The 27,011-nt window shown below is 41.8% G+C and overlaps 1 protein-coding gene across 13 annotated transcripts in view; it reads left to right on the top strand.

The window, feature by feature from the left end:
* The window catches only part of LOC117514653 (focal adhesion kinase 1-like), a 176,274-nt gene that overhangs the window by 79,647 nt on the left and 69,616 nt on the right, over positions 1-27,011 (top strand). For all 13 annotated transcript variants that reach the window (XR_004561922.1, XM_034175216.1, XM_034175215.1 and 10 more), the window contains 5 exons: positions 9,522-9,601; positions 9,977-10,039; positions 10,195-10,249; positions 12,960-13,100; positions 22,500-22,577. Coding sequence is in view for 12 of the 13 variants with exons in the window: in XM_034175216.1 (XP_034031107.1) it covers positions 9,522-9,601; positions 9,977-10,039; positions 10,195-10,249; positions 12,960-13,100; positions 22,500-22,577 (417 nt within the window). In the remaining variant the exon portion in view is untranslated. The remainder of the gene's footprint in view (positions 1-9,521; positions 9,602-9,976; positions 10,040-10,194; positions 10,250-12,959; positions 13,101-22,499; positions 22,578-27,011) is intronic.

The following is a 27,011-nucleotide window of genomic DNA, read 5'->3' as shown; positions in this document are numbered from 1 at the left end:
TCGGTGGAGTGTCCTTGTCTCAAGTGGAGGAGTTTAAGTATCTCGGGGTCTTGTTCACGAGTGAGGGACGGATGGAGCGTGAGATCGATAGACGGATCGGTGCAGCATCTGCAGTGATGCTGTCGCTGTATCGGACCGTCGTGGTGAAGAGAGAGCTGAGTAGGGGGGGCAAAGCTCTCAATTTACCGATCGATCTACATTCCAATCCTCACCTATGGTCATTAGATTTAGCTCATGACCGAAAGAATGAGATCGTGAGTACAAGCGGCCGAGATGAGTTTCCTCCGCAGGGTGGCTGGGCGCTCCCTTAGAGATAGGGTGAGGAGCTCGGTCACTCGGGAGGAGCCCGGAGTCGAGCCGCTGCTTCTCCACGTCGAAAGGAGTCAGTTGAGGTGGCTCGGGCATCTTTTCCGGATGCCCCCTGGACGCCTCACTGGAGAGGTGTTCCGGGCACGTCCCATTTGGAGGAGGCCCCGGGGAAGACCCAGGACACGCTGGAGGGACTACATCTCTCGGCTGGCTTGGGAACGCCTTGGGGTTCCCCCGGAGTAGCTGGGGGAGGTGTGTGTGGATCAGGAGGTCTGGGCGGCTTTGCTTGAGCTGCTGCCCCCGCGACCCGACTCCGGATAAAGCGGAAGAAAATGGATGGATGGATGGATGCTACTGTACCAAATATTAACATTGATTTTCACAGGTGTTGAAATACTTATTTGCAGCAGTAACATACAAATAAATTATTAAAAAATCATACATTGTGATTTCCAGATTGTTTTTTTTAGATTATGTTTCTCACAGTGGACATGCACCTAAGATGAAAATTTCAGACCCCTCCATGATTTCTAAGTGGGAGAACTTGCAAAATCGCATGGTGTTCAAATACTTATTTTCCTCAGTGTAAATAAACATGTAACTCACTTCCGGTACCCCGAGTTCTACAGCGCAGACAGCTGGTCCCTTTCACCCCTCTGCTATAAGTGTAGCTTATTCATAGCTTTGGAGGCCAGGCTGGGCGAATTGGAGACTCGGCTCCGCACCGTGGAAAATTCTACAGCTAGCCAGGCCCCTGTAGTCGGTGCAGACCAAGGTAGCTTAGCCGCCGTTAGTTACCCCCTGGCAGATCCCGAGCAGCCGGGAAAGCAGGCCGACTGGGTGACTGTGAGGAGGAAGCATAGCCCTAAACAGAAGCCCCGTGTACACTGCCAACCCGTTCACATCTCTAACCATTTTTCCCCACTCGACGACACACCTGCCGAGGATCAAACTCTGGTTATTGGCGACTCTGTTTTGAGAAATGTGAAGTTAGCGACACCAGCAACCATAGTCAATTGTCTTCCGGGGGCCAGAGCAGGCGACATTGAAGGAAATTTGAAACTGCTGGCTAAGGCTAAGCGTAAATTTGGTAAGATTGTAATTCACGTCGGCAGTAATGACACCCGGTTCCGCCAATCGGAGGTCACTAAAATTAACATTAAATCGGTGTGTAACTTTGTAAAAACAATGTCGGACTCTGTAGTTTTCTCTGGGCCCCTCCCCAATCAGACCGGGAGTGACATGTTTAGCCGCATGTTCTCCTTGAATTGCTGGCTGTCTGAGTGGTGTCCAAAAAATGAGGTGGGCTTCATAGATAATTGGCAAAGCTTCTGGGGAAAACCTGGTCTTGTTAGGAGAGACGGCATCCATCCCACTTTGGATGGAGCAGCTCTCATTTCTAGAAATCTGGCCAATTTTCTTAAATCCTCCAAACCGTGACTATCCAGGGTTGGGACCAGGAAGCAGAGTTGTAGTCTTACACACCTCTCTGCAGCTTCTCTCCCCCTGCCATCCCCTCATTACCCCATCCCCGTAGAGACGGTGCCTGCTCCCAGACTACCAATAACCAGCAAAAATCTATTTAAGCATAAAAATTCAAAAAGAAAAAATAATATAGCACCTTCAACTGCACCACAGACTAAAACAGTTAAATGTGGTCTATTAAACATTAGGTCTCTCTCTTCTAAGTCCCTGTTGGTAAATGATATAATAATTGATCAACATATTGATTTATTCTGCCTTACAGAAACCTGGTTACAGCAGGATGAATATGTTAGTTTAAATGAGTCAACACCCCCGAGTCACACTAACTGTCAGAATGCTTGTAGCACGGGCCGGGGCGGAGGATTAGCAGCAATCTTCCATTCCAGCTTATTAATTAATCAAAAACCCAGACAGAGCTTTAATTCATTTGAAAGCTTGACTCTTAGTCTTGTCCATCCAAATTGGAAGTCCCAAAAACCAGTTTTATTTGTTATTATCTATCGTCCACCTGGTCGTTACTGTGAGTTTCTCTGTGAATTTTCAGACCTTTTGTCTGACTTAGTGCTTAGCTCAGATAAGATAATTATAGTGGGCGATTTTAACATCCACACAGATGCTGAGAATGACAGCCTCAACACTGCATTTAATCTATTATTAGACTCTATTGGCTTTGCTCAAAAAGTAAATGAGTCCACCCACCACTTTAATCATATCTTAGATCTTGTTCTGACTTATGGTATGGAAATAGAAGACTTAACAGTATTCCCTGAAAACTCCCTTCTGTCTGATCATTTCTTAATAACATTTACATTTACTCTGATGGACTACCCAGCAGTGGGGAATAAGTTTCATTACACTAGAAGTCTTTCAGAAAGCGCTGTAACTAGGTTTGAGGATATGATTCCTTCTTTATGTTCTCTAATGCCATATACCAACACAGTGCAGAGTAGCTACCTAAACTCTGTAAGTGAGATAGAGTATCTCGTCAATAGTTTTACATCCTCATTGAAGACAACTTTGGATGCTGTAGCTCCTCTAAAAAAGAGAGCTTTAAATCAGAAGTGCCTGACTCCGTGGTATAACTCACAAACTCGTAACTTAAAGCAGATAACCCGTAAGTTGGAGAGGAAATGGCGTCTCACTAATTTAGAAGATCTTCACTTAGCCTGGAAAAAGAGTCTGTTGCTCTATAAAAAAGCCCTCCGTAAAGCTAGGACATCTTTCTACTCATCACTAATTGAAGAAAATAAGAACAACCCCAGGTTTCTTTTCAGCACTGTAGCCAGGCTGACAAAGAGTCAGACCTCTATTGAGCTGAGTATTCCATTAACTTTAACTAGTAATGACTTCATGACTTTCTTTGCTAACAAAATTTTAACTATTAGAGAAAAAATTACTCATAACCATCCCAAAGACGTATCGTTATCTTTGGCTGCTTTCAGTGATGCCGGTATTTGGTTAGACTCTTTCTCTCCGATTGTTCTGTCTGAGTTATTTTCATTAGTTACTTCATCCAAACCATCAACATGTTTATTAGACCCCATTCCTACCAGGCTGCTCAAGGAAGCTCTACCATTATTTAATGCTTCGATCTTAAATATGATCAATCTATCTTTGTTAGTTTGGCTATGTACCACAGGCTTTTAAGGTGGCAGTAATTAAACCATTACTTAAAAAGCCATCACTTGACCCAGCTATCTTAGCTAATTATAGGCCAATCTCCAACCTTCCTTTTCTCTCAAAAATTCTTGAAAGGGTAGTTGTAAAACAGCTAACTGATCATCTGCAGAGGAATGGTCTATTTGAAGAGTTTCAGTCAGGTTTTAGAATTCATCATAGTACAGAAACAGCATTAGTGAAGGTTACAAATGATCTTCTTATGGCCTTGGACAGTGGACTCATCTCTGTGCTTGTTCTGTTAGACCTCAGTGCTGCTTTTGATACTGTTGACCATAAAATTTTATTACAGAGATTAGAGCATGCCATAGGTATTAAAGGCACTGCGCTGCGGTGGTTTGAATCATATTTGTCTAATAGATTACAATTTGTTCATGTAAATGGGGAATCTTCTTCACAGACTAAAGTTAATTATGGAGTTCCACAAGGTTCTGTGCTAGGACCAATTTTATTCACTTTATACATGCTTCCCTTAGGCAGTATTATTAGACGGTATTGCTTAAATTTTCATTGTTACGCAGATGATACCCAGCTTTATCTATCCATGAAGCCAGAGGACACACACCAATTAGCTAAACTGCAGGATTGTCTTACAGACATAAAGACATGGATGACCTCTAATTTCCTGCTTTTAAACTCAGATAAAACTGAAGTTATTGTACTTGGCCCCACAAATCTTAGAAACATGGTGTCTAACTAGATCCTTACTCTGGATGGCATTACCCTGACCTCTAGTAATACTGTGAGAAATCTTGGAGTCATTTTTGATCAGGATATGTCATTCAAAGCGCATATTAAACAAATATGTAGGACTGCTTTTTTGCATTTACGCAATATCTCTAAAATCAGAAAGGTCTTGTCTCAGAGTGATGCTGAAAAACTAATTCATGCATTTATTTCCTCTAGGCTGGACTATTGTAATTCATTATTATCAGGTTGTCCTAAAAGTTCCCTAAAAAGCCTTCAGTTAATTCAAAATGCTGCAGCTAGAGTACTGACGGGGACTAGAAGGAGAGAGCATATCTCACCCATATTGGCCTCTCTTCATTGGCTTCCTGTTAATTCTAGAATAGAATTTAAAATTCTTCTTCTTACTTATAAGGTTTTGAATAATCAGGTCCCATCTTATCTTAGGGACCTCGTAGTACCATATCACCCCAATAGAGTGCTTCGCTCTCAGACTGCAGGCTTACTTGTAGTTCCTAGGGTTTGTAAGAGTAGAATGGGAGGCAGAGCCTTCAGCTTTCAGGCTCCTCTCCTGTGGAACCAGCTCCCAATTCAGATCAGGGAGACAGACACCCTCTCTACTTTTAAGATTAGGCTTAAAACTTTCCTTTTTGCTAAAGCTTATAGTTAGGGCTGGATCAGGTGACCCTGAACCATCCCCTAGTTATGCTGCTATAGACGTAGACTGCTGGGGGGGTTCCCATGATGCATTGTTTCTTTCTCTTTTTGCTCTGTATGCACCACTCTGCATTTAATCATTAGTGATCGATCTCTGCTCCCCTCCACAGCATGTCTTTTTCCTGGTTCTCTCCCTCAGCCCCAACCAGTCCCAGCAGAAGACTGCCCCTCCCTGAGCCTGGTTCTGCTGGAGGTTTCTTCCTGTTAAAAGGGAGTTTTTCCTTCCCACTGTAGCCAAGTGCTTGCTCACAGGGGGTCGTTTTGACCGTTGGGGTTTTACATAATTATTGTATGGCCTTGCCTTACAATATAAAGCGCCTTGGGGCAACTGTTTGTTGTGATTTGGCGCTATAAAAAAAAATTGATTGATTGATTGATTGCTCTATGGGCTATCAATCAGATGACAAAAGGATAATCCAGCTCTGATATAATTAAATCCCATGTGAAGGTCCGTCCCTCACCGTCAGTTGTGTTAAGATGCATATCAAGTAAAATGACACGAAAAAAGACTTTCAAAAAAGATAAAGTCCACTGGCTCCGTCTGAAAGTTGGACACGTGGGAAGTTGGCACACTGACAGCACAATCAGCAGCAGTTAGGGGTCCAGCGGGACATACAGTAGTGTTCAGAATAATAGTAGTACTATGTGTATAAAAAGATTAATCCAGGTTTTGAGTATATTTCTTATTGTTACATGGGAAACAAGGTACCAGTAGATTCGGTAGATTCTCATAAAGTATTCATGATATGCACACTCTTAAGGCTATGAAATTGGGTTATTAGTAAAAAAAAAAATAGAAAAGGGGGTGTTCACAATAATAGTAGTGTGGCATTCAGTTAGTGAGTTCGTCAATTTTATGGAGCAAACAGGTGTGAATCAGGTGTCCCCTATTTAAGGATGAAGCCAGCACCTGTTGAACATGCTTTTCTCTTTGAAAACCTGAGGAAAAGGGGACGTTCAAGACATTGTTCAGAAGAACAGCGTAGTTTGATTAAAAAGTTGATTGGAGAGGGGAAAACTTATACGCAGGTGCAAAAAATTATAGGCTGTTCATACGTGTGGAAGAAAATTTAAAACAACCATCAAAATGGATAGAAGAATAACCAGAATGGCAAAGGCTCACCTATTGATCAGCTCCAGGATGATCAAAGACAGTCTGGACTTACCTGTAAATGCTGTGACAGTTAGAAGACGCCTGTGTGAAGCTAATTTACAACCCCTGGCAATAATTATGGAATCACCGGCCTCGGAGGATGTTCATTCAGTTGTTTAATTTTGTAGAAAAAAAGCAGATCACAGACATGACACAAAACTAAAGTCATTTCAAATGGCAACTTTCTGGCTTTAAGAAACACTATAAGAAATCAGGAAAAAAATTGTGGCAGTCAGTAACGGTTACTTTTTTAGACCAAGCAGAGGGAAAAAATATGGACTCACTCAATTCTGAGGAATAAATTATGGAATCACCCTGTAAATTTTAATCCCCAAAACTAACACCTGCATCAAATCAGATCTGCTCGTTAGTCTGCATCTAAAAAGGAGTGATCACACCTTGGAGAGCTGTTGCACCAAGTGGACTGACATGAATCATGGCTCCAATACGAGAGATGTCAATTGAAACAAAGGAGAGAATTATCAAACTCTTAAAAGAGGGTAAATCATCACGCAATATTGCAAAAGATGTTGGTTGTTCACAGTCAGTTGTGTCTAAACTCTGGACCAAATACAAACTACATGGGAAGGTTGTTAAAGGCAAACATACTGGTAGACCAAGGAAGACATCAAAGCATCAAGACAGAAAACTTAAAGCAATATGTCTCAAAAATCGAAAATGCACAACAAAACAAATGAGGAACGAATGGGAGGAAACTGGAGTCAACGTCTGTGACCGAACTGTAAGAAACCGCCTAAAGGAAATGGGATTTACATACGGAAAAGCTAAACGAAAGCCATCATTAACACCTAAACAGAAAAAAACAAGGTTACAATGGGCTAAGGAAAAGCAATCGTGGACTGTGGATGACTGGATGAAAGTCATATTCAGTGATGAATATCGAATCTGCATTGGGCAAGGTGATGATGCTGGAACTTTTGTTTGGTGCCGTTCCAATGAGATTTATAAAGATGACTGCCTGAAGAGAACATGTAAATTTCCACAGTCATTGATGATATGGGGCTGCATGTCAGGTAAAGGCACTGGGGAGATGGCTGTCATTACATCATCAATAAATGCACAAGTTTATGTTGATATTTTGGACACTTTTCTTATCCCATCAATTGAAAGGATGTTTGGGGATGATGAAATCATTTTTCAAGATGATAATGCATCTTGCCATAGAGCTAAACCTGTGAAAACATTCCTTGCAAAAAGACACATAGGGTCAATGTCATGGCCTGCAAATAGTCTGGATCTTAATCCAATTGAAAATCTTTGGTGGAAGTTGAAGAAAATGGTCCATGACAAGGCTCCAACCTGCAAAGCTGATCTGGCAACAGCAATCAGAGAAAGTTGGTGCCAGATTGACGAGGAGTACTGTTTGTCACTCATTAACTCCATGCCTCAGAGACTGCAAGCTGTTATAAAAGCCAGAGGTGGTGCAACAAAATACTAGTGATGTGGCCCATATTGGCCTCTCTTCATTGGCTTCCTGTTAATTCTAGAATAGAATTTAAAATTCTTCTTCTTACTTATAAGGTTTTGAATAATCAGGTCCCATCTTATCTTAGGGACCTCGTAGTACCATATCACCCCAATAGAGCGCTTCGCTCTCAGACTGCAGGCTTACTTGTAGTTCCTAGGGTTTGTAAGAGTAGAATGGGAGGCAGAGCCTTCAGCTTTCAGGCTCCTCTCCTGTGGAACCAGCTCCCAATTCAGATCAGGGAGACAGACACCCTCTCTACTTTTAAGATTAGGCTTAAAACTTTCCTTTTTGCTAAAGCTTATAGTTAGGGCTGGATCAGGTGACCCTGAACCATCCCTTAGTTATGCTGCTATAGACGTAGACTGCTGGGGGGTTCCCATGATGCACTGTTTCTTTCTCTTTTTGCTCTGTATGCACCACTCTGCATTTAATCATTAGTGATCGATTTCTGCTCCCCTCCACAGCATGTCTTTTTCCTGGTTCTCTCCCTCAGCCCCAACCAGTCCCAGCAGAAGACTGCCCCTCCCTGAGCCTGGTTCTGCTGGAGGTTTCTTCCTGTTAAAAGGGAGTTTTTCCTTCCCACTGTAGCCAAGTGCTTGCTCACAGGGGGTCGTTTTGACCGTTGGGGTTTTACATAATTATTGTATGGCCTTGCCTTACAATATAAAGCGCCTTGGGGCAACTGTTTGTTGTGATTTGGCGCTATATAAAAAAAAATGATTGATTGATTGGAGCGTTCTTTTGTTTTTCATGATTCCACAATTTTTTCCTCAGAATTGAGTGATTCCATATTTTTTTTTCCCTCTGCTTGGTCTAAAAAAGTAACCGTTACTGACTGCCACAATTTTTTTTTTCCTGATTTCTTATAGTGTTTCTTAAAGCCAGAAGGTTGCCATTTGAAATGACTTTAGTTTTATGTCATGTCTGTGATCTGCTTTTTTTCTACAAAATTAAACAACTGAATGAACATCCTCCGAGGCCGGTGATTCCATAATTTTTGCCAGGGGTTGTACAACTAAATACTAGTATAGTGATTCACAGGATTGCTAAAACAGCAGTTTGAACATAATAGTTTTGAGTTTGTAGCGTCAACAGCAGATGCTACTATTATTGTGAACACCCCCTTTTCTACTTTTTTTTTTGACTTACTAATAGCCCAATTTCATAGCTTTAAGAGTGTGCATATCATGAATGCTTGGTCTTGTTAGATTTGTGAGAATCTACTGAATCTACTGGTACCTTGTTTCCCATGCAACAATAAGAAATATACTCAAAACCTGGATTAATCTTTTTAGTCACATAGCACTACTATTATTCTGAACACTATGTGCCCCACGTGCGACCGTGGAGTGGCTAGTACAGTGTTTATGAACACAAATACACACAGCTGAGCGAACATTTCGACCCCACGTACACGCTTGCACTCGGTCATGTGAGACACACACTGATGAGAGGTCAGTTTAGCGCTGGGAATGTGAGGACGAGCAGAGATTTGATTGCGTGGGTGAGTGACAGCTCCAACATTGTCTGACAGCAGTCTGTGTTATCTGACTGTTGTCTGAAATATGTTTGGGTTGCATTCTGCAGGTGTGCATGAGGCAGACTGGATGCATTCGGGCTACAGCTGGCCACGCCTCTTTTTCTGCCGACTGTGTCGGATTATGATTATATTTGCCGTGTCCGAATGGCTCCTCCACATTCTTGCTATGTGTGACTGGGGCTTAAATTATCTAAAAGAATATGTCTGTTTTAAACTGCATCCGTTATGTCATTGTTCTATTTCATATCCTGTCCTACCAATTCCTTGCTGACACTTTTATGTCTGAGACAGTTTTTTTTTCTTTTAATATTTTCTTTTTGAAAAAGACTTAAGTAATTGATTTGATAGTTGCTTTTGTTGAAAGGGCTGTTGGCTATGATTTGACGTTTTGTGGCAAGTGCATTTTGCTTTGTACTGGATCAGTAATGTTGTAAGTGCTGCTGCTACGTGCTCTGTTTCTTCAGGTGAAGAGCGATTACATGCAACATTTAGCTGATCAGGTGGATCAAGATGTTGCTTTGAAACTGGGCTGTTTGGAGATTAGGTAAGAAAACTCGCTCCCTACTAAGTGGATTCTGGTGATTTGTTCCAATAATCAGGACAGAAATGTGTTTGCTCGAACCACGCGCTCCAGAGTTACAATCTGACCTTCTCTCCAACTACACATATTGGCTCAGGATGTTCTTCTATAATATAATGAAAAATCCTATAAATTTAGTGCAGTTTATTTTAAAAACTAAATAGGGAACCGTAATGGAAATAAATGCTATGATCTGTTCCTTTTGACAGTATGCTGTCCTCTGTATTTATAAATGGCCATTATTCATATATATGTATGTAATGCATATTATTGGTGTGTTGTGTATAATGCATGACCAACAAGTCTAATCTAACCTTGTTCTGTTTGTTTATTATGCAGGAGGTTCTTCAGAGACATGCCAGGCAACGCTCTGGATAAGAAATCCAACTATGAACTACTAGAGTAAGAGTACTTTGATTAATAGTTGTTAGTATTTGGGTTAATAATAATACTAAACCATATTACCTGTTGGTTTAATAAATTTAAACAAATTCTGGGAAAGATAAATTTGTAAGCTCCCAAAGATACAATATTATTAATCTGTTATTGTTCCTTAGGAAAGACGTTGGTTTGAGAAGGTTCTTCCCCAAAAGCCTGATGGACTCTCTGAAGGTGAGATTGAATCATTTTAATTAACTGGCCAGGGGTTCTGACTTTAATTTCCTAATAATTTAATATGATTATGGGTTGTTATTCTGCTTCGTTGTCTGGCTGAGGTCTTGCACTGTAAAGAATATCACGGTGATGCAACTGAAAAACCTAAGTTCAATTGCTGCCTTTAAAACACAAGTCAGCTAAACTTCATGAAAAGTTTTTATTATTTAACTGATTTTCTGATAAAACAAAATTCACACTCAGTGAATAATTTAAAGGCATTTGCTTTTGAATTGTCAGGTTCATTCCTAAAATTATTGTTGCCTTATGGCAGCTAATGTTTTTACTCCATTATTGCTGCCAAATTGGCAGGAATGGTGCTGTAAATGATGCTAACAGTTATGGCTCACTCCTGTCTTGAGCCTCGTCATCCTGTTTCCTGCATACAGAAACAGCTTTTTCTGGATTTCTCCTGGTGTTAATTTAAGATCAGAGTCTTTCCTTTATTGCAGACAGTCAAAAGACTTAATTCCAGCCCCCGTCCTGGCTGAACTATAAGGACATGCATACTTTATACTGGGAGGTCCAAGCTTTTCTCTTCTACCTGTAAAGTCCACAGAGAGTCAAATGACCCCAAGATCCCCCGTGGAGAGCTACTTCTGTTATGTAAACAAGGAAGTCTCAGAACACCTCAGGGGAGGGGCTGACTTGGCTAGCCACATTCTTGTGTTTGCATGAGATGCGCAGTCGGAATGACAGACTCATTCAAGGTGGAGGTGGGATTACATCAAGGATCAGCTCTGAGTCCTTTCTTGTTTGCAGTGGTGATTGACAGGTTGACGGATGAGCTCAGACAGGAGTCCCCATGGACTATGATGTTTGCAGATGACATTGTGATCTGCAGTGAGAGTAGAGAGCAAGTTGAGTCTAGTCTGGAGAAGTGGAGATATGCTTTGGAGAGAAGGGGAATGAAAGTCAGTAGAAGCAAGACTGAGTACATGTGTGTGAATGAGAGGGAGCCCAGTGGAATAGTGCAGTTACAAGGAGTAGAAGTGGTGAAAGTAGATGAGTTTAAATATTTGGGGTCAACTGTTCAAAGTAATGGAGAGTGTGGTAGAGAGGTGAAAAAGAGAGTGCAGGCAGGGTGGAGTGGGTGGAGAAAGGTGGCAGGAGTGATTTGTGACTGAAGAATATCAGCAAGAGTGAAGGGGAAAGTTTACAAAACAGTAGTGAGACCAGCTATGTTGTATGGTTTAGAGTTGGTGGCACTAACAAAAAGACAGGAGGCAGAGCTGGAGGTGGCAGAGCTGAAGATGTTGAGATTCTCTTTGGGAGTGACAAGAATGGACAAGGTTAGGAATGAACATATCAGAGGGACAGCTCAGGTGGGACGGTTTGGAGACAAAGTCAGAGAGGCGAGATTGAGATGGTTTGGACATGTGCAGAGGAGGGACCCAGGGTATATAGGGAGAAGGATGCTGGGGATGGATCCACCAGGCAGGAGGAGAAGAGGCAGGACAAAGAGGAGGTTTATGGATGTGCTGAGGGAGGACATGCAGGTGGTTGGTGTGACAGAGGAAGATACAGAGGACAGGGTGAGATGGAAACGATTGATCTGCTGTGGCGACCCCTAACGGGAACAGCCGAAAGACGAAGAAGAAGAAGAAGAAGTGCCTGCTTAGCTGAAAGGGTTGCTGATTTGTGCTTAGGTGGATAAATAACTTGACCCTGGGGGAGAGATGAAATTTTGTTTTCTGAATTGTATTGAAATGCGACAGGTATACTTGTGGCAAATGCAGAAAAGTCCTTCCATGGCAGTGTGGGGACTGTTAGTCATTGTGAGTGACTGTAACCTGTACCTATTGTATATATTTTGGTTTTCTGGTGTGTTTTTTGGTACATTTTGGTACATTTCAATAAAGTCCAGAAAACAAAGTTTTCTTTTGGTGTGTTTTTTGGTACATTTTGGTACATTTCAATAAAATCCAGAAAACAAAGTTTTCTTTTGGTGTGTTTTTTAGTACATTTCAATACAATTCAGAAAACAAAAGTTTTCTTTTGGTGTGTTTTTTGGTACATTTCAATACAGTTCAGAAAACAAAAGTTTTCTTTTGGTGTGTTTTTTGGTACATTTCAATACAATTCAGAAAACAAAGTTTTCTTTTGGTGTGTTTTTTGGTACATTTCAATACAATTCAGAAAACAAAAGTTTTCTTTTGGTGTGTTTTTTGGTACATTTCAGTACAATTCAGAAAACAAAATTTCATCTCTCCCCCCTGGGTAAAGTTATTTATTCACCTAAGCACAAATCAGCAGCCCTTTCAGACATTAAATATGCAAACACAAGAATGTGGCTAGCCAAGTCAGCCCCTCCCCTGAGGTGTTCTGAGACTTCCTTGTTTACATAACAGAAGTAGCTCTCCACAGGGGATCTTGGTCATTTGACCATCCTGTGGGCCTTTAGAGGTAGATTGGTCATTTGACCAGTCCTTGGTCTTCCATGTGTTAATCCAGTTTTACTGTGTGGAAAGGCTTTGATGGCAGTTGTAACCTTTGAGCAGCCATGGCTTCATTGGATGTGCTGCATCCTCTGTAATGTGAACTGGGTTCTCCAGTCTTACCACTGAATGCAAAATCCATTTTTTCCTGACTGGAGAAGATGGGATTTATAGACGATGCTTGATGGATACTTTATTGATGCGTTTGGTTTCTCCTTTTTTTCTGTCAGGCTAAGACTCTTCGTAAGCAGATCCAACAGACCTTTAAGCAGTTTTCAAACCTCAACGATGAGCAGAGCATCCACAAGTTCTTTGAAATAGTTTCTCCCATCTACCGCTTTGACAAGGAGTGCTTCAAATGTGCTCTTGGGGTAGGACGCCATTCATTCATTCATCAGTGTGATTCTGTGCATCAAAACAACAAAGCTCGTTTATTTAGTTGCACATCTAGTAATTTTGGTGTAACAGTACAGTATATCCTAGGATATCTTCCTCCCCACCCTGGAAATCTTCCCCCCACCCCTGAAAGGCAACATTCCAACATTCCACTCTTGGAATTAACTCCAAAATGAGTTTAGACAGAAAGAGCTAGTGCCACTGACCTGTAGATGTTTTACATGATTGTATTATCTCATTCAAGTGTCTGTTTTCTATGTAAATGTAACTGTGCATGTAACTCTGCCCTGCCTCTTGGCCAGGACACTCACGAAAAAGAGATTCTTAGGCTGAATCTCATTTCTACCCCCCGGCCCTTCCCCTTACCCCTTGCCTTCCATTTTGCGCGGGCACGAGAGACAGAGGGGTGTCTCAATTCTCTTTTTGGAGCGAGGCGGAGGGGTAGGCGGAGTGCTACAAACCCCTTCAAACGGAGTGAATCTGGATGCACACTCCATTTAGAGGGGTAGATGGAGCTTACCACTGTCTCCAAAGTAACAAGTGGCTTTCATTACAAATTACACTGTTTAGAAAGTTATAACTTGAGGGGCCTATAATGTTTGCCACCTTTCTCAAATCTCATTTGTACAAACTAGGTCATAAATATAAAGCGTGGCAGATAGGAATCAACAGAATAATATATTCTGGAGTTATGGGGTAAAAACAGCAAAAATGGTGACAAGTTTCAGTTTGTACAGGGGTCAAAAGTTAAAGTTGCTCCAATTTCAGTAAAAAAAGATGCAAACTAGGACTGCAAGCAGTCATATACGGGCCCTCGTTCTGCGCGACCGCTTACCCAGGGCAGTGTGTTGTCTTGTGACCACATGTGGGCATGTGCATGCAGGGGCAACCACTCATCACACAGTTAAAATTTTAAACAAATCATACAATGCATCAAGCAGTTATGACATGTTGATTGTTCATCCACTAGGGGGCACTCAGTGTACAAACAGAGGGGCTGGGTGTGTTCAGGAGCCAACCGTCATCATACATGTAAAGTTTTAAGTCAATCAGGCAAAGCATGAAGGAGTTATCATGACTTGATGATCCATGGCAAAGGGTCAAAATGGCGGCACCATAGTGGCCACACCCTTCAACATAGAGAAAAGCTTTCGATAACTTTTGGTCAGTGTCATCTCTGGATGCTGTCAAAGAAATTTGAAGTGCATTGGACAGTATCCCTAGGAGGAGTTTGTTCAAATACAACATGTGGAAATCATTGCAAAATGAGAAGAAAATTCAAAATGGCCGACTTCCTGTTTGGAGTAGACTGATGGTGCAAGAGACTTTTTTGTACGTCTATGCAAGTCACACATGTGTACCAATTTTCATCTCCCTACTCCAAAAAACCCCTATGGGGAGGGGTTTTTGAAATATATAAGGGGGCGCTATTGAGGCACTTTGCCCCGCCCATGGGTGAGGCCCCTATGAATTGTAAGAGGTTGTCGTGCTTGACCTGTGTATCAATTTTCATGATGATGTGACAAAATTAAAGCCATCAAAAGGAAGAACGTAATTTCATGGCGAAGGGGCGATATTCGGTACGCCACCACGCAGAAGCCGTTACTCGTAAGTTCACAGCGATCATCGCCTATGTTCACCAAGTTGTTCTGCATGAATTAGAAGTGGAAGGAAGTTGATGGTGTTAAGTATGTGAAGTCAGTACCTGTTTAAGTATAGTGTTCCATGGCGAAGGGTCAAAATGGCGGCGCCATAGCGGACACACCCTTTGACATAAAGAAAAGCTTTCGATAACTTTTGGTCAGTATCATCTCTGGGTGATGTGAAAGAAATTTGAAGTGCATTGGACAAAATCCCTAGGAGGAGTTCGTTCAAATACAACATGTGGAAATCACGCCAAAATGAGAAGAAAATTCAAAATGGCCAACTTCCTGTTTGGAGTAGACCCATGGTGCAAGAGACTTTTTTGTACGTCTATGCAAGTCACACGTGTACCAATTTTCATCTCCCTACTCCAAAAAAACCCCTATGGGGAGGGGTTTTTGAAAGTTTCAAGGGGGCGCTATTGAGGCATTTTGCCCCACCCATGGGCGACGCCCCGATGAATTGTAAGAGGTTGTCGTGCTCGACCTGTGTGTCAATTTTCATGATGATGTGACAAAATTAAAGCCGTCAAAATGAAGAACGTAATTTCATGGCGAATGGGCAGTATTCGGCACACCGCCACACGGACGCCGTTACTCGTAACTTCACGGCGTTCATCGCCTACGTTCACCAATTTGTTGTGCATGTTTTAGAAGTGGAATGAAGTTGATTGGGTTAAGTATGTGACATCAGGACCTCTTAAAGTAAAAATAGGACATTTCCCACCACCACCGGGGGGCGCTATGGCGCAGGTGGGAACCTAAGATATGTAGACGTTCAGGGCGGAGCCCTCATCATGTCCAACAAGTTTGAAGGATCTACGATGAAGTATGTGGGCGTGACAGCCGTTCGAAGTGAAATGGCGTGCTCCGAAAAGCTCGCCAAAGTTTGACGACCCTAGCAGCCACGCCTTTTGGCTTAATTAGAATCTTTTGATAACTTTTGATCACCATTGTGTTGTGATGATTTTGACCAAATTTGAAGTCGATCGGATGAAATCCCTAGGACGAGTTTATTCAAATGTAAGTAGTGGAAATGGCCAAAAATGGCAAAAATTTGCTCAAAATCGAAACTTAAAATCAAAATGGCCGACTTCCTGTCGATATTTCACCATGACAGAAAGAGAGTTTTTCGTGCGTCCTGGCATGGTAAATACGTGTACCGAATTTCGTGAGGCTACAACGAAAAAAGCCTAATGTGGAGGGGTTTTTGAAAATTTGTAGGGGGCGCTATTTCGCGATTTTTCTGTGACCATGTGCGAGGCCCCCAAAATATCGAATTTCGGATCCGGCCGGACGACTTTGGAAAGTTTGGTGAGTTTTTGAGCATGGGAAGAGGCCGAAATTTCGATTTCAAGAGTGAGAATAATAATAATGATAATAATAATAATAAACAGCGCAATTACAATAGGGTCCTCGTAGGACGTTGCCTACTCGGTCCCTAATAATAATAATACTAGGACTGCAAGCAGTCATATACGGGCCCTCGTTCCGCGCGACCGCCTACCCAGGGCAGTGTGTTCTCTTGTGACCAGATGTGGGCATGTGCGTACAGGGGCAACCACTCATCCCACAGTTCAGATTTCAAGCAAATCACACAATGCATGAAGGAGTTATGACATGTTGATGGTTCATCCACTAGGGGGCGCTCAGTGTAGAAACAGAGGGGCCAGGTGTGTTGAGGGGCCAACCGTCATCATACATGTGAAGTTTCAAGTCAATCAGGCAAAGCATGAAGGAGTTATCATGATTTGATGTTCTATGGAGAACGGTCAAAATGGCGGCACCACAGCGGCCACACCCTTCAACATAGAGAAAAGCTTTCGAAAATGTTTGGTTAGTATCATCTGTGGATGCTGTTAAATAAATTTGAAGTGCATTGGACAAAATCCCTGGGAGGAGTTCGTTCAAATACAACATGGAAATCACGCCAAAATGAGAACAAAATTCAAAATGGCTGACTTCCTGTTTGGAGTAGACCCATGGTGCAAGAGAGTTTTTTGTACGTCTATGCAAGTCACACATGTGTACCAATTTTCATCTTCCTACTCCAAAAGGAAGAACGTAAATTCATGGCGATTGGGCAATATTCAGCACGCCGCCACACGGATGCCGTTACTCGTAACTTCACGGCGATCATCGCCTACGTTCACCAAGTTGTTCTGCATGTTTTAGAAGTGGAAGGAAGTTGATGGGGTTAAATATGTGACTTCAGTACCTGTTTAAGTATAATGTTCATATGGCGAAGGGTCAAAATGGCGGCACCATAGCGGCCACACCCTTCGACATACAGAAAAGCTTTCGATAACTTTTGGTCAGTATCGTCTCTGGGTGATCTGTAAGAAATTTGAAGTGCATTGGACAAAATCCCTAGGAGTAGTTCGTTCAAGTACAACATGTGGAAATCACGCCAAAATGAGAAGAAAATTCAAAATGGCCGACTTCCTGTTTGGACATCAGGACCTCTTAAAGTAAAAATAGGACATTTCCCGCCACCACCGGGGGGCGCTATGGCGCAAGTGGGAACTTAAGATATGTAGACGTTCAGGGTGGAGCCCTCATCATGTCCAGCAAGTTTGAAGGATCTACGATGAAGTATGTGGGCGTGACAGCCTTTCGAAGTGAAATGGCGTGCTCCGAAAAGCTCGCCAAAGTTTGACGACCCCTAGCAGCCACGCCTTTTGACTTAATTAGAATCTTTTGATAACTTTTGATCACCATTGTGTTGTGATGATTTTGACCAAATTTGAAGACAATCGGATGAAATCCCTAGGACGAGTTCTTTCAAATGTAAGTAGTGGAAATGGCCAAAAATGGCAAAAATTTGCTCAAAATCGAAACTTAAAATCAAAATGGCCGACTTCCTGTTGATATTTCACCATGACAGTAAGAGACTTTTTCGTGCGTCCTGGCATGGTAAATATGTGTACCGAATTTCGTGAGGCTACAATGAAAAAAGCCCAATGAGGAGGGGTTTTTGAAAATTTCTAGGGGGCGCTATTTCGCGATTTTTCTGCGAGCATGTGCGACGCCCCCAAAATATCGAATTTCAGATCCGGCCGGACGACTTTGGAAAGTTTGATGAGTTTTTGAGCATGGGAAGAGGCCGAAATTTCGATTTCAAAAGTGGCAAGAATAATAATAATAATAATAAATAATAATAATAATAACTAGGACTGCAAGCAGTCATATACGGGCCCTCGTTCCGCGCAACCGCCTCCCCAGGCCAGTGGGTGCCCTTGTGACCACATGTGGGCATGTGCATGCAGTAGTGGTCAGTATCGTCTCTGGGTGATCTGTAAGAAATTTGAAGTGCATTGGACAAAATCCCTAGGAGGAGTTCGTTCAAATACAACATGTGGAAATCACGCCAAAATGAGAAGAAAATTTAAAATGGCCGACTTCCTGTTTGGAGTAGACCCATGGTGCAAGAGACTTTTTTGTACGTCTATGCAAGTCACACATGTGTACCAAGTTTTATCTCCCTACTCCAAAAAAACCCTATGGGGAGGGGGTTTTGAAAGTTTCAAGGGGGCGCTATTGAGGCATTTTGCCCCGCCCATGGGTGACGCCCCTATGAATTGTAAGAGGTTGTCGTGCTTGACCTGTGTATCAATTTTCATGATGATATGCCAAAATTAAAGCCGTCAAAAGGAAGAACGTAATTTCATGGCGAATGGGCAATATTCGGTACGCCGTCACACGGACGCCGTTACTCGTCACTTTACGGCGTTTATCGCCTATGTTCACCAATTTGTTCTGCATGTTTTAAAAGTGGAAGGAAGTTGATTGGGTTAAGTATGTGACATCAGGACCTCTTAAAGTAAAAATAGGACATTTCCCGCCACCACCGGGGGGGCGCTATGGCGCAGGTGGGAACTTAAGATATGTAGACGTTCAGGGCGGAGCCCTCATCATGTCCAGCAAGTTTGAAGGATCTACGATGAAGTATGTGGCCGTGACAGCCGTTCGAAGTGAAATGGCATGCTCCTAAAAGCTCACCAAAGTTTGACGACCCCTAGCAGCCACGCCTTTTGGCTTAATTAGAATCTTTTGATAACTTTTGATCACCATGTGTTGTGATGATTTTGACCAAATTTGAAGTCGATCGGATGAAATCCCTAGGACGAGTTCGTTCAAATGTAAGTAGTGGAAATGGCCAAAAATGGCAAAAATTTGCTCAAAATCGAAACTTAAAATCAAAATGGCCGACTTTCTGTCAATATTTCACCATGACAGTAAGAGAGTTTTTCGTGCGTCCTGGCATGGTAAATATGTATACCGAATTTCGTGAGGCTGCGACGAAAAAAGCCCAATGCGGAGGGGTTTTTGAAAATTTGTAGGGGGCGCTATTTCGCAATTTTTCTGTGACCATGTGCAAGGCCCCCAAAATATCGAATTTCGGATCCGGCCGGACGACTTTGGAAAGTTTGGTGAGTTTTTGAGCATGGGAAGAGGCCGAAATTTCGATTTCAAGAGTGAGAATAATAATAATAATAAATAATAATAATAATAAACAGCGCAATTACAATAGGGTCCTCGTAGGACATTGCCTACTCGGGCCCTAATAATAATAAATAATAATAATAAACAGCGCAATTACAATAGGGTCCTCGTAGGACGTTGCCTACTCGGGCCCTAATTATTGGTTTATAATCAAAGGATTAATAAATGGAATAGTTTTGACTGTGTTGATTGTTTGGTCTTCAAAGTAAAGGTCAAACAAGGTTGATGTCCATTGGCTACTATGACAGGTGACATATGTTACCCTGTAACGTGATAACTAAGCATGACGGATGGTGCAAACTATTCCTTTTTAGAACCCTATCAATCCAAACAACACTTAGAATCCACTGAGGCTGGATTCTAAGTGTCATTTGGTTACCTTCAGTGGTACCGACAACCTGTTTGGCCCATGGACTACCAGGACAGTTGTTTCATCGAATTTAGTGTTTGACTTTCCTGTGACCTTGACCTTTGACCATTCAGTACACCTTTTGTGTACTGAATGGTACCTACTAGGGCTGCTTATATGTGAACTTGCAAGAGTCTGCGATGTAAACTGTGTGCTGCACAGTGAGTTAAAGGTGAAAAAATGCAATGATTACAAACAAACAAACAAAAAACATAACATATTGACAAACATATCTAGCAAAACTTCATTTTGGCAAGATATCGGGGTGAGGGGTAAGATATCCTAGGATAACCCCCCCAAGGGGTAAGATATCCAGGGGGGAAGGTAAACTGTTACACCAGCTAAGTAAAGGAGGATGGGTATGTGCAGGTTGTGACTTTGTTCGTGTATAGTGGTCCTTAAATTGTCTTGCAGAACCATAAACTCTGAGGTCAGCAGATGCTGACTGTGTTGATTCACAGCTTTTCTTTATTGTCTATGAGAGCAGGTCTTTGATATGAACAAATGTTATTGATGTTTTTGTTGTGCAGTTCTTCACAGTACTGAGTTATGACTGTTGTTTTTAGTGCTCAAACCTGTGTGTGTGTTAGGCTACATTTATACTATGGGTTATGATGCCCACTTGCAATTTTCTTACAATGGTCATATATATTCTCAAAGCATATTTACATTTTATTATGTAATGACCTATATGCATGGATCTGACCTGAAGCAACCCAGCTGCAAGGACAGATTTCTGAGGCAGAAACACTTCTACCTGGTAGAGAAGCTTGAATCTTCGACTGGACTGGGTTGCTTGACGTGAGGACGTTAGACGTGCAGAAGTCCCAGAAAACAAAGAGACCAGATATACAGGAGACGGAGACATGAAGAAGAGTGTCTCGTCCTTATTTAGCAGGAGTAGGGGAAAAACTACAGAGGATCTTCAGACATCACAAAATCCCAGTTTACTTTAAACCGGTTAACACCTTGAGACAGAAATTAGTTCACCCTAAGGACAGGATCCCTAGTTACAAACAGAGCAATGTAGTGTATTCTATCAGATGTCAGGAAAACTGTAATGAACACTACATAGGTGAGACTAAGCAACCTTTACACAAAAAGCTATACCAGCACCGCAGAGAGGTCGCCAGTGGACCTTAGTCTGCAGTTCATCTCCACCTGAAAGACGCTAACCACACGTTTGAGGACAAGGAAGTTAAAATTTTAGCCAGAGAGAAGAAATGGTTTGAGAGAGGTGTCAAGGAAGCATTCTTTGTAAAACAGTTAAAAACCAGCCTTAACCTGGGAGGGGGTCTCAGACATGCATTGTCCCCTGTTTACAATGGGGTACTCACGTCAAAGCAGTTTCAGTCTTTTGTTCATGGTAATGAGTCATTTACGTCATCAGGAGAGTCGTCAAGGGAGCCATTAGGAGAGATGTCTGTCCCATCATTAGGAGGGACAGCTGCCCTGTCATTAGGAGGGTGCTAACTAGAGCACAATAGGTGCTAATTAGAGCTATTGTTTAGTCAATAGCCTGTAGCAGTCGGCCTCTCGGTAGGAGGGGTCTGGTTAGGTTAAAAACTCCAGCTTTTTTTGGCTTCTGTTTTATTCTTCTCTACAAGAGTCAAGACGGAAGCAAGAATTTTAGCTGAGGAAGCTTCTGCGATTTGAAGCGAAACGTCCTCACGTCAAGCAACCCAGTCCAGTCGAAGATTCAAGCTTCTCTACTATGGAAACCACCTGGACAACTGAGAGCCTACACAGAAACTTCTACCTGGTATTTTTTTTTCCAGTATTTTTTTTTTTAAACAAAGTCTTGATCATAAAGGATCATCAGGTGTAGCAACAATGGCAGCTACTCGTGACGAGTCCATTTTCCCCTCCAGCATATGCATGTGGCCTGAATCGGATCTGAGTAATGTCAATTCTGTTTTTTTTTAACCATTTATTCATAGTTCATATCTAGTACATGCCACATACAAGCAAAAGATCTGAATCAGGCTGCTTGTCCGTGGTAGCAAACAGGTGAGGTGCTGAACATATTCTGCACATTTCAGCTTGGTTAAGTTTGATTCCTAGCCTGGCGAACCTGCCTGCATGTGTTTTCTCATCTGTCCTTCCTGGTTTCCATTCCTTCCTCAACTGTCTTCATCTAATAAATGCTAGAAAACACTCTATGCCCGAGCCCCTTAGTGCCAGCGGGGCCGTTTGGTAGTTAGGTGGTGTTCACACAACACATCACAGTCATTCATGACCCACGATATTGCACACCTCACAAAATCCCACATATTGTGCACATTGATTCATGGCTTTTTCACACAAGTGCATATATTCACATCACTCAGGTTCGCTCAGTATGCTAAGTCATGTTAAATTCGGCACGTTCTTATTTTTGCTGCTGTCCTCATAAGTGCGTCCTTGATTAAACATGTTCATCTTCAGTTTTTTGTTTTAATCATTTCTATTTGTGTTTTCAGACTGTCGTTGTTGCCTTCCCTGTTGTAGTTTTAGACTCTGCCTTTGTGGTCATTTGTCTCTGTCACTGTCGTTGTCACTATCGTTTGTCTACTCGTTTGTGTGTTATCACCTTAATTTATGAGGGAAAATATTGGAGCAAATTGCTGCTGCAATATTAAAATCGTATATATATATACATTCTTCATGGTCTCAGCTAGCTGTGACTCATATTTACAGACAAAGGCAAAAAAATAAATAAATACAACCAAAACGTCATACTAGCTTATGATATCTTTGAAAATGAGGCAGATAACTGGTAAGATGATGAATGAAATCCTTTTAATGTCATCTTTCCTTTTTCTCTTTCTCTCCAGTCTAGTTGGGTAATATCAGTAGAGTTAGCGATTGGACCCGAGGAAGGAATCAGCTACCTCACAGATAAGGGCTCAACAGTGAGTACAGGTGTATGTGCACATGTGCGCGCGCACACACACTCACATGCACACAGTAAATGAGTCATTTTCTATGACAGCACACATGGCACTTTTATTCTTATTACAGCTTAACAGTTGAATGAGTTTACCATGACTTCAGTGTCAACACTGCTGGATAATGCTGAGCTTTAAAGGGCATATCTCACTACAATCAACACTGTCTTTTAAAAAATTATATACCAGATTGGCTCTCACTGCGGTATTGTATCACTTCCTGTTCCGGAGCACAGCGGTGTTTTTCTGTATCTGTTAGCTGTTTAATCTGCGCAGTTAGATTGATCTAGTTATCTAGATTACGATTTGTTTCCCAGTGTAATCTTTACGTGCCTTAACTAAAGCACTCCTTCTGCTGAATCACCTCTAAATTATTTACACATTATTCACTTTGCGTGTTTTTAGGAATCCGCTAGCTTAGCGTAGCTACTAGCTCTTAGCCGATTTAGCATGGCAGCTTCTCCTGTCTCTCCCGCACTTTTCTGCTCTGGGTGTGAAATGTTTAGTTATTCCTCGGCCTCCTTTAGCAGTAACGGTACTTGTAATAAGTGTAGCTTATTCGTAGCTTTGGAGGCCAGGCTGGGCGAATTGGAGACTCGGCTCCGCACCGTGGAAAATTCTACAGCTAGCCAGGCCCCTGTAGTCGGTGCGGACCAAGGTAGCTTAGCCGCCGTTAGTTACCCCCTGGCAGATCCCGAGCAGCCGGGAAAGCAGGCTGACTGGGTGACTGTGAGGAGGAAGCGTAGCCCTAAACAGAAGCCCCGTGTACACCGCCAACCCGTTCACATCTCTAACCGTTTTTCCCCACTCGACGACACACCCGCCGAGGATCAAACTCTGGTTATTGGCGACTCTGTTTTGCGAAATGTGAAGTTAGCGACACCAGCAACCATAGTCAATTGTCTTCCGGGGGCCAGAGCAAGCGACATTGAAGGAAATTTGAAACTGCTGGCTAAGGCTAAGCGTAAATTTGGAAAGATTGTAATTCACGTCGGCAGTAATGACACCCGGTTACGCCAATCGGAGGTCACTAAAATTAACATTAAATCGGTGTGTAACTTTGCAAAAACAATGTCGGACTCTGTAGTTTTCTCTGGGCCCCTCCCCAATCAGACCGGGAGTGACATGTTTAGCCGCATGTTCTCCTTGAATTGCTGGCTGTCTGAGTGGTGTCCAAAAAATGAGGTGGGCTTCATAGATAATTGGCAAAGCTTCTGGGGAAAACCTGGTCTTGTTAGGAGAGACAGCATCCATCCCACTTTGGATGGAGCAGCTCTCATTTCTAGAAATCTGGCCAATTTTCTTAAATCCTCCAAACCGTGACTATCCAGGGTTGGGACCAGGAAGCAGAGTTGTAGTCTTACACACCTCTCTGCAGCTTCTCTCCCCCTGCCATCCCCTCATTACCCCATCCCCGTAGAGACGGTGCCTGCTCCCAGACTACCAATAACCAGCAAAAATCTATTTAAGCATAAAAATTAAAAAAGAAAAAATAATATAGCACCTTCAACTGCACCACAGACTAAAACAGTTAAATGTGGTCTATTAAACATTAGGTCTCTCTCTTCTAAGTCCCTGTTGGTAAATGATATAATAATTGATCAACATATTGATTTATTCTGCCTTACAGAAACCTGGTTACAGCAGGATGAATATGTTAGTTTAAATGAGTCAACACCCCCGAGTCACACTAACTGTCAGAATGCTCGTAGCATGGGCCAGGGCGGAGGATTAGCAGCAATCTTCCATTCCAGCTTATTAATTAATCAAAAACCCAGACAGAGCTTTAATTCATTTGAAAGCTTGACTCTTAGTCTTGTCCATCCAAATTGGAAGTCCCAAAAACCAGTTTTATTTGTTATTATCTATTGTCCACCTGGTCGTTACTGTGAGTTTCTCTGTGAATTTTCAGACCTTTTGTCTGACTTAGTGCTTAGCTCAGATAAGATAATTATAGTGGGCGATTTTAACATCCACACAGATGCTGAGAATGACAGCCTCAACACTGCATTTAATCTATTATTAGACTCTATTGGCTTTGCTCAAAAAGTAAATGAGTCCACCCACCACTTTAATCATATCTTAGATCTTGTTCTGACTTATGGTATGGAAATAGAAGACTTAACAGTATTCCCTGAAAACTCCCTTCTGTCTGATCATTTCTTAATAACATTTACATTTACTCTGATGGACTACCCAGCAATGGGGAATAAGTTTCATTACACTAGAAGTCTTTCAGAAAGTGCTGTAACTAGGTTTAAGGATATGATTCCTTCTTTATGTTCTCTAATGCCATATACCAACACAGTGCAGAGTAGCTACCTAAACTCTGTAAGTGAGATAGAGTATCTCGTCAATAGTTTTACATCCTCATTGAAGACAACTTTGGATGCTGTAGCTCCTCTGAAAAAGAGAGCTTTAAATCAGAAGTGCCTGACTCCGTGGTATAACTCACAAACTCGTAGCTTAAAGCAGATAACCCGTAAGTTGGAGAGGAAATGGCGTCTCACTAATTTAGAAGATCTTCACTTAGCCTGGAAAAAGAGTCTGTTGCTCTATAAAAAAGCCCTCCGTAAAGCTAGGACATCTTTCTACTCATCACTAATTGAAGAAAATAAGAACAACCCCAGGTTTCTTTTCAGCACTGTAGCCAGGCTGACAAAGAGTCAGGGCTTTATACTTTAACTAGTAATGACTTCATGACTTTCTTTGCTAACAAAATTTTAACTATTAGAGAAAAAATTACTCATAACCATCCCAAAGACGTATCGTTATCTTTGGCTGCTTTCAGTGATGCCGGTATTTGGTTAGACTCTTTCTCTCCGATTGTTCTGTCTGAGTTATTTTCATTAGTTACTTCATCCAAACCATCAACATGTTTATTAGACCCCATTCCTACCAGGCTGCTCAAGGAAGCCCTACCATTATTTAATGCTTCGATCTTAAATATGATCAATCTATCTTTGTTAGTTGGCTATGTACCACAGGCTTTTAAGGTGGCAGTAATTAAACCATTACTTAAAAAGCCATCACTTGACCCAGCTATCTTAGCTAATTATAGGCCAATCTCCAACCTTCCTTTTCTCTCAAAAATTCTTGAAAGGGTAGTTGTAAAACAGCTAACTGATCATCTGCAGAGGAATGGTCTATTTGAAGAGTTTCAGTCAGGTTTTAGAATTCATCATAGTACAGAAACAGCATTAGTGAAGGTTACAAATGATCTTCTTATGGCCTCGGACAGTGGACTCATCTCTGTACTTGTTCTGTTAGACCTCAGTGCTGCTTTTGATACTGTTGACCATAAAATTTTATTACAGAGATTAGAGTATGCCATAGGTATTAAAGGCACTGCACTGCGGTGGTTTGAATCAGAATTTGTCTAATAGATTACAATTTGTTCATGTAAATGGGGAATCTTCTTCACAGACTAAAGTTAATTATGGAATTCCACAAGGTTCTGTGCTAGGACCAATTTTATTCACTTTATACATGCTTCCCTTAGGCAGTATTATTAGACGGTATTGCTTAAATTTTCATTGTTACGCAGATGATACCCAGCTTTATCTATCCATGAAGCCAGAGGACACACACCAATTAGCTAAACTGCAGGATTGTCTTACAGACATAAAGACATGGATGACCTCTAATTTCCTGCTTTTAAACTCAGATAAAACTGAAGTTATTGTACTTGGCCCCACAAATCTTAGAAACATGGTGTCTAACCAGATCCTTACTCTGGATGGCATTACCCTGACCTCTAGTAATACTGTGAGAAATCTTGGAGTCATTTTTGATCAGGATATGTCATTCAAAGCGCATATTAAACAAATATGTAGGACTGCTTTTTTGCATTTACGCAATATCTCTAAAATCAGAAAGGTCTTGTCTCAGAGTGATGCTGAAAAACTAATTCATGCATTTATTTCCTCTAGGCTGGACTATTGTAATTCATTATTATCAGGTTGTCCTAAAAGTTCCCTAAAAAGCCTTCAGTTAATTCAAAATGCTGCAGCTAGAGTACTGACGGGGACTAGAAGGAGAGAGCATATCTCACCCATATTGGCCTCTCTTCATTGGCTTCCTGTTAATTCTAGAATATAATTTAAAATTCTTCTTCTTACTTATAAGGTTTTGAATAATCAGGTCCCATCTTATCTTAGAGACCTCGTAGTACCATATCACCCCAATAGAGCGCTTCGCTCTCAGACTGCAGGCTTACTTGTAGTTCCTAGGGTTTGTAAGAGTAGAATGGGAGGCAGAGCCTTCAGCTTTCAGGCTCCTCTCCTGTGGAACCAGCTCCCAATTCAGATCAGGGAGACAGACACCCTCTCTACTTTTAAGATTAGGCTTAAAACTTTCCTTTTTGCTAAAGCTTATAGTTAGGGCTGGATCAGGTGA

Source organism: Thalassophryne amazonica, chromosome 7, assembly GCF_902500255.1.
Source record: "Thalassophryne amazonica chromosome 7, fThaAma1.1, whole genome shotgun sequence".
Taxonomy (NCBI): domain Eukaryota; kingdom Metazoa; phylum Chordata; class Actinopteri; order Batrachoidiformes; family Batrachoididae; genus Thalassophryne; species Thalassophryne amazonica.
This window is presented reverse-complemented; position numbering and strand designations above follow the sequence as displayed.